This window comes from Miscanthus floridulus, chromosome 18 (assembly GCF_019320115.1).
Source record: "Miscanthus floridulus cultivar M001 chromosome 18, ASM1932011v1, whole genome shotgun sequence".
Taxonomy (NCBI): domain Eukaryota; kingdom Viridiplantae; phylum Streptophyta; class Magnoliopsida; order Poales; family Poaceae; genus Miscanthus; species Miscanthus floridulus.
In genome coordinates, this window is record NC_089597.1 from 117657214 (window position 1) to 117665309 (window position 8096).

General features: G+C 45.5%; 1 protein-coding gene across 3 annotated transcripts; it reads left to right on the forward strand.

Annotated features, from left to right (window-relative positions):
* The first annotated feature begins 288 nt into the window (after positions 1 to 288).
* Positions 289 to 6640, forward strand: LOC136521295 (heat shock 70 kDa protein 16-like). 3 transcript variants are annotated; one of them, XM_066515003.1, is made up of 9 exons: positions 294 to 1658; positions 1778 to 1990; positions 3182 to 3274; positions 3363 to 3434; positions 3869 to 4069; positions 4137 to 4283; positions 5517 to 5645; positions 5995 to 6125; positions 6239 to 6640. In XM_066515003.1, exons 1-9 carry the CDS (start codon positions 471 to 473, stop codon positions 6330 to 6332), a joined length of 2268 nt encoding a protein of 755 aa, XP_066371100.1. In that variant the 5' UTR covers positions 294 to 470; the 3' UTR covers positions 6333 to 6640. The 3 variants fall into 3 exon arrangements, 2 of the variants coding, with proteins under 2 accessions (XP_066371100.1, XP_066371101.1); XM_066515004.1 differs by having other exon boundaries at positions 3182 to 3223; XR_010775521.1 differs by lacking the exon at positions 6239 to 6640 and having other exon boundaries at positions 289 to 1658; positions 5524 to 5645.
* The last annotated feature ends 1456 nt before the right edge of the window (positions 6641 to 8096 follow it).

The window sequence follows — 8096 nt, forward strand, 5'->3', positions numbered from 1 at the left end:
CATGGAATTTCAAAAAAAAAAAAAAATTCGACCTTCCATCTATGTAAAAGTTGAACTTTCAAATCCCACTGAAATTAGAAACTCCAGAAAAAGTTCGCTTTTTACATTCGCCAATATTTACTGCATTGCATACTGATTTTGAAAAGGCAATTTTTTTGAGATAACAGAACAGAACTACAGATGATGATGATGATGATTAGCAGCTCAAAATTACTGAGGAGCCAAGAGAAAAGGAGCCGCGTCACGTCCCCACAGCGGGCAAAAAGCAGCGGCTCCACCTGTCGGCGACAGGCGAGTAAGCACGGCCGGGCCGGCTCCTCCTTGACCAACAGCTCACCGCGGCGTGCGCGGACCGTACCCTCCGGCGCACCGCTCTCCTCCAACTCCATCTCCATCTCCATCCACCGCGCCCCCAAATCGCACGGCCCCGCCTCCCCCATTCGCGCCGATCGAATCCCGAATCGGCGGCGATGAGCGTGGTCGGCTTCGACGTCGGCAACGACACCCTGGTGGCGGCGGCGGCGCGGCAGCGGGGCATCGACGTGCTCCTCAACGCCGAGTCCAAGCGAGAGTCCCCCGCCGCCGTCGCCTTCTCCCACAACGCGCGCCTCATCGGCTGCCACGCCGCGTCCGCCTCCTCCGCGCACGCCCCCTTCTCCAGCGTCAAGCGCCTCCTTCTCGGCGCCACGGGGAGGGACCCGGACTCCTCCCTCCTCCGCGACCTGCCCCGCCTCCCCTTCTCCGTCTCCCCCGCCGCTGCCGGTGGCGGTGGCGGCGCCTTCGTCCACGCCGACCACGTCGGCCGCCGCATCGCGCTCTCCCCGACTCACCTTCTCTCCATGCTGCTCGCCTACCTCAAGCAGCTCGCGGAGGCCGACCTCGGCGGCGGCCCCGTCGCCGACTGCGTGATCTCCGTGCCCTGCTACTTCACTCAAGCGCAGCGCCGCGCCTACCTCGACGCCGCCGCCGTCGCGGGACTCAGGCCGCTCCGCCTCATGCACGACCTCGCCGCCACCGCGCTTGGCTACGGCCTCTACCGCTCCGACCTCGGCGGCGCCGGGGGCCCCACCTGCGTCGCGTTCGTCGACGTCGGCCAGTGCGACACGCAGGTCGCGGTCGTCTCCTTCGATGCGTCGGGGATGAAGGGGCTGTCTCACGGCTTCGATGCGGACCTCGGGGGCAGGGACTTCGATGAGGTGCTGTTCGTGCATTTCGCCGAGGAGTTCAGGGACAGGTACAGGATTGATGTCGTGGGGAATGTGAAGGCCAGTATGAGGTTGAGGGCAGCATGTGAGAAGGCGAAGAAGGTTCTGAGCGCGAATGCGGAGGCCGTGGTGAACATTGAGTGCCTGATGGAGGAGAAGGATGTGAGGGGGGTGATCCGAAGGGAGGACTTTGAGAAGCTATGTGCCAGACTGCTGGAGAGGGTTGTTGAGCCTTGCAAGAGGGCGGTGGCAGATTCAGGGATTGGACTGGAGAGGCTGCATTCTGTGGAACTCGTTGGATCAGGTTCTCGGGTACCTGCCATTGCCAAGGTGCTTGCGGGATTCTTCAGAAGGGAACCTAGTCGCACGCTCAATGCTAGTGAGTGTGTGGCTCGGGGGTGCGCATTGCAATGTGCAATGCTTAGTTCTACATTCCGTGTTCGGGAATACGAGGTATGGCTGCACTTTATCTTGTCGAATTCTACATCTGTATAAGCTATATATATGTGGTATTTGAAGCATGATAGACTGCTGGCTGTATAGTGAGAATTGCCGCGTTGATTGTATTTCAGGTGCAGGATGCAATCCCTGCTTCCATAGGATTTTACACTAGTGATGGCCCAGTTTCAACATTGTCAAGTGATGTATTGTTCCGGAGAGGCCTGCCCTTTCCCAGTGTTAAGATCATTACTCTACAGAAGAACGACAGTTTTAGCTTTGATGCATATTATGCGGATGCAAATGAATTGCCTCCTGGTACCTCAACAGACATCGGTACTTTTCAGGTATGCTTTTTGCTTGTTGATCTATAAAAGAATATCGCACTATAGTCTTTTGTTCCAGATGTCTGTTCTGTTTGATTCTTCCAATAATAATAATGTATTACCTCTATATCAGCACTGTATCATTATAACTTGTGATACCGGGATACTTCATTTCATCACCAACAATGTTTCTGTATAAATGTTTGTGAATGCTTACCTCCTTTCTTATCTTACAATGTCAAAAGTAACTTTGGACCCTTGCACCTAAGTTTTTCATATGTGTTGCTGGCCTTTTATCAAATGATTGGTGTGTTACTGTATAGCTTATAGGTCTTCTGCTGGGTACTTGAGGGCCTTGTGGCCACTTGTGCTTGGTGGGTCAATGGATTAAACTTCTACAGTGATCAAATATCTGTAAATCACGATTTACAAATGACCATGTTGGGTTTATATTATGCAGTTTTGTCTCTTCACAAATGTTTGTCTTCAAGTTTAGCATGTTACCAGTTGTAAATTAAAATCTGAGCATTTTCTTATAAAAGCATGACACTGGAACTGTAGTGTTTCCAGAAAATCTGTTGTCTGGGAAGGTAATGTTGTCAATCGATTCTGTAGAATCAATATGTGTTTGCAGAAAAAAGGAGTACTGGGATGTGCGATAAAGAACAACTGTCATAAAGTGTGGTTTGATCTGCCACAACAGACTGGATAATGTCTTCTTAGTTGACAGTAATGTACTCAAATACAACTCTTGTTGGAACTGTGGCCTGTTGCCAGATGGCTAGTGTTGCGGGTTTATGACCAGCTTGCCAGGATTTTAGTAGAATCGGTGTTGGTGTCAACTGATTGTAGTACAGAGTACATGCACACATTTGCGGTCAGTGGGAAAGCATGTACCTGTGTTATGTGAGGTCTTGTGTGTGTGTGTACGTACCTATGTTCATTCTTTAATATACTTCGTCAAAAAAATGTTGTACTCTACCGACTTTCTTACAGTCTGAACTCTGGGTTCTCGGGCCAAAAATTTATGCTAACTCAACATAAATCAACTTCCAATCTTTGCTTGGTTAGTGCTAATCATGCTTGTCACATGACTGGCCACAATCCCTTGCAATTCATTCAATGATGTTGTACTGTCTCACTGTTTGAAGTATCTAAATTTTGATTTGTTAACAATGCTATTTATAATTCATTCAAGTATCCTTGTTGCAGATTAGCCCATTCCAAGCACATACGGAAGCTTCTAAAGTCAAAGTAAAAATTCGTTTGAATTTACATGGTTTGATTTCAGTTGAATCTGCTTCTGTGAGTGTCAATTTTCTTAGTCATAGCTAGCTTTTGGTTATAATTTGCACTTGATATATACAACTCCTAACTTTTTAAACTTCCTCAGTTGATAGATGATTATCAAAGGAATGCCAATTCTTCTGACAATATGGAGGTGGATACCAGCGGTGATGACACGGTATTATTTAATCACATACTGAGCAGGGTTTATGTGTGTTTACCTAAATTACAAAAAAAAAACTCGAACACACAGGAGAGCTGCGTGTCATTATATTAAGAAGAAGAAAAAGAGTCTAAGAAGACTCAAAACACAAAACAAGCCCGTTAGGGCATGTGTTTGCCTAAATTACCACACTATATTCTTGTATATCCTCTATCATCAGCAGCTGGCTTTCTTGTATCGTTGTTTTCAATAAGCAGTAAATTGTGTTGCAGTACCTAGCAAGAATTGCTTGCACTGTTTCTATACCAATTGGGTTTACTGTGCCATTTTAACTATTTAAGATGATAAATGTGCAAGAACCTTATGACTCTGTTTGTTGAATAAGGTATCTTAGGATTAGTTAATTATACCCAGTTGTTGAGGTGCCTCACTGTTATTATTATATGCAGGGTCACAAGTCAAGAGGTGAAAGTTCTATCCAGCGGCAGGAGTTGCCAATCACTGAGTACATCTATGGTGCAATGAGCAAGCTGGAATTACTGGAAGCTCAAGAGCAAGAGCAGCAATTGGCTTATCAGGATAAACTTATGGAACGGACAAAGGACAGGAAGAATGCATTAGAATCTTATGTATACGACACCCGTAACAAGGTAGATCTGCAACCTTTTTACTTTTTTTCCGTAACTAATTTTTTTTAGCTTATAAATTGTTTTCTAGCTCTCTGAGAGGTACCGGAGCTTTGCTACTGATTCAGAAAGGGAACAAATCTCAGTTAATCTACAACAGACTGAAGACTGGCTTTACGAAGAAGGTGATGATGAGACAGAAGCGGTTTACAGTAGCAAACTTGAGGAGCTGAAAAAGGTAAAAGGAAATTCTTGTCAATCTTTCTGTCTGCATGCATTTGGCCTTGTTACATCTTTTCCAATTTTTGTAAATATACTTTTTTGTTCTTTCCTGTGTAGTAGTCTTTTGTGGTTTTGTCAGTCACATCCTGTTTTGACTGCCCTATCAGCTGTACATCTTGGTGCAGTCTGTGCTGTTTTGTGACTTGTCATGGTATATTCCATATTCTACATTGCTGTAAGGTGGTCTTATCTACTTCCATGAAGATAATAGCTATTTCCTGTACAAAGGCTATTGTTGCATGGAAATGTCTTACTTTTCTTTGAAGTATACCATATCGCTAGTAGATTACAGATAAAAAGAAAAAGGCTTGTGCTGTTCTTACACTGAGTTAGGCAGCTCAGTTGTGACTATCATGCCCCCCCCCCCCCCCAAGTTTGCATGAAAGAAGGGTAAGCAGTGGGTACATGCCATATGGTAAAGCTATCAATGGTATCATTGCATCCAGAAAAGTGAGAACCTTTGAATATTTAGTATTTGGACTATAGTACTCCACATTTCCTATAGTTTAGACGCCTGAAATTGGCGTCAATTTTTGACGCTCCAATTGGCCATCATCTGCATCAATGGCTGGGGTTAGGGGAGGGGGGTTGCTGGGGAAGGAGCTTCATGGCTGCTGGACTTAAAAACGGGCGGGGATTAGCATGTAGGCCCACTGCTGCTGGTGGTGGTTCGAGGTTGGGTCAGGCAGCGATAGCCGCTGGCCGTGGGTGGCGGTAGACATCCGGATGGGAAGGGTCGGGCCAGGGGTGACAGTGGCCACCGGATTAGCATGGCGGGGGACAGTGGCGCACAGCCCTGGCGACAGTTACACTGCCAGGGCTGGAGGAGGCAGGAGGTAGTCAGGGACTTAGGGACCTTGGAGAAGAAACTGAGAAGAAGATGAACAGCTGTCTGGATGAGGAAGAAACATCAGGAACGACATGATCTTGATCCAACAGTTAAGGTTTGTTGCCTGAAAAAAGTAAAGAAAACAGGAACCTGTAGTGTAGCTACTCCCATAGTACTCAGCAATTGTGAAAGAAAATTCTTTTGTTGTCAGGAATTAAACATTCCAGAACTAGTCTAAATAGGCATTCTATTCTACAAAGTCATGGTGGAGAATCTGGTCCTGTTTACCTCCTCACCTCTTGCACCTTTTCATTTAACTTTTGTTTATGTCTATGTTTATATCTATGTTTATATTTAAAGCTTGTAGATCCAATTGAAAATCGTTGTAAAGATGACGAAGTGAGAGCTGAAGCCACAAGGGAGCTTTTGAAGTGCATTGTTGACCACAGAATGGCTGCCAAGTCATTATCCACACCTGAAAGAGATGCTGTAAGTTATTTAGGATCCAATTATGTGGTCTACTGTTCTAATCTAGTTTCAGCAAATTGATTTTGCGAAAGACCACACAGTTGATATATATGGAGTATCATTCTTGTACATAATATTCTTTTGTCTTAATTAAGCGGCAGAGCTCCTGCCTTTGTTTCAAAAAAATAAAATAAAATGGAATATCATTCTTCTTTGCTGAATGACACTGATCTTTTAAAATGCTCTAGACTACTGAATAAATACTCAATGGCTGATGATTAACAGTGTTTCAGTTACCTTTCATGTATAATACCACCATACTACTGTGGCTAACTTGTGTTTCTGATGATGGCTTGCCTGTCACTGTTAGGTTGACAATGAGTGCAATAAAGCTGAGCAGTGGCTAAGGGAGGGGTCCCAACTTCAAGAATCCTTGCCTAAGAATGTGGACCCAGTACTTTGGTCCTGTGAAATCAAGAGAAAGGAAGAAGAGCTGGATATGTATGTGCCCTTCCCTCTCCAAGGCTACTTACCAGCTGTTTGAGCTCCGTGGCAGAATTATCTCTTGTTTCGTTACAGATGGTCTAATTACCTTTGCCTGATTCCACATGTAGGTTCTGTCGAAACATAGCAAGGTATAAGGGCTCTCCAGCAAGGACAGATGGCAGCAGGGGTTCAGATCACATGCCTACACCGGATAGAGATTAGATATATTCATGAGGTTTCTTCACTGTACGGCCACACTTATCATTTTGTAGCAATATATGAATGAATGAGTTTCTGCTAACACCGTCATATAATCGACTCTGTACCACACTAGGCCCACCCATTGGGTGACCGCTTCTTGGTTCTCCAAGGTGCAGTTTTCACTTGAGAGCCTACTAATCATGATTATTGATACCTGTGAATTCTTTTGCTGTACTCGGACCAAGGTTGTTCTGCTTCAGTTTGTGCTGAATGAACAGGAAATCTAAAAGGAAATTGTATGCAATAGATATTGTTGACGTTGTTTGTTTTTTAGCTTGGCATATTTATGTTTTAATAACTTGTTGATCCCAGAAAGGTACCCTTTCTTTTATCTTTTTGTTAATACCTTGTATGGTGTACATTGATGATAGTTCCTTCGCGCATTTATATTTTTTCTTATGACGACACATGACATTTGAAATTTGATTATTTCCACATGTTTTGATATTTGTGCAATTCATTTGGAGAGCCGGCTCCAGTTTTGTACTTTCAGGCAGCTTGTGCCCTTGAGAATATACTTTCTTGAGATATCTGGCTTTGAGCTGCACATGTATTAGGAACTTAGGATGGGTTGATTCTATGACAACTATCACCTGCCATTTTGCACAAAAGTTCTAGTTATTCAGTAGAATGTAATTTAGAAAATCGCATATTGGCTATAAGTCGCAAAGCATATATGACTCTTCTTGTTCTTACCCCATATTCGGTTTGTTCGGTTTCTTTTTTCAGCCGGAACAGTGTTTTCCTCTTATATCAATTCAGCTAGAACAGTGTTTTTCAGGTAGTTTCAGTTAAGTTTCAGACCAGTGAACGGGGCCTCATCTACTTTGGTAATAATCATCATTTGTGACAAAATGTGCAAATGCCTGCAAAATAAAATGAAGTTTCCGCCTGAGGAGACATCAGAACGCACAACCATATTATTGACGCAGCTAGCTGTGAGACATATGGTTTGGGCACCAGCAACAGTTTACTATCTATAACATGCCACGTCAGTGCCAACTCATCTGTAGATAGTACAAAAGAATACCTATTTAAACTTCTTAGACTGTCTCCAACAACACAACCCAAACGCAAAATAGGCCGTTCATAGTGTTTTGGGTACCAAAAATACGTTCCAACAGATGACTCAAACATAGGACGCATTTTGCGTTCAAGCTGAACTGAAACGCAAATAAGCGTCTCGACGGAGAGACGACGCAAATCTCTGGAGCCGGATCTCGAAGGTGCCGCTCGTGGTGGGAACGGAGGCGGCTCGCGCGGCGCCCCCTCCCGGCAGCAGCAGCAGCCGGCGCAGCACCACCGGCGGCCCTCCCCTCTCTCCTGCCTCCGCTCCTCCCTCACATCTCTCTCCCTCTCTCTGCCTTCCCTCCATTTCTCTCCCTTCCCCTCTCCCTTCCCTTCCGAAGCGGCGACGCGGCGACGGGGGCGACGCGGCGGCGCCTGCGCCTGCTACGGCCGGCCCCCGACGGCCCCCTTCCCTTCCTCCCACCCCCCACGCGGGCAGACCCCGTGGCAGCGCTTCTAGTGTTTCTTGAGAGAGATAAAAAATCTGTGATTTTTGTGGTGTATTTGCTATGATTTGGTGTGGGAATGGAAGCCCAAATCCTTCTTTTCTCCTCCGGGATTTATCATTCTTGCTTGTGATTTTCGTTCTTCACTATGCTCTGTTTTTCGTTTCTGGGAAGGTTTTGCATTCTTGGCTGTGATATGAAATTAACGAAG

Coding starts and splice junctions, on each gene's coding strand:
- LOC136521295 (XM_066515003.1), top strand. CDS start 471: ATGAGCGTGGTCGGCTTCGACGTCGGCAACGACACCCTGGTGGCGGCG. Junction 1,659..1,777: donor TCCGTGTTCGGGAATACGAG/GTATGGCTGCAC, acceptor ATTGTATTTCAG/GTGCAGGATGCAATCCCTGC. Junction 3,435..3,868: donor ATACCAGCGGTGATGACACG/GTATTATTTAAT, acceptor TATTATATGCAG/GGTCACAAGTCAAGAGGTGA.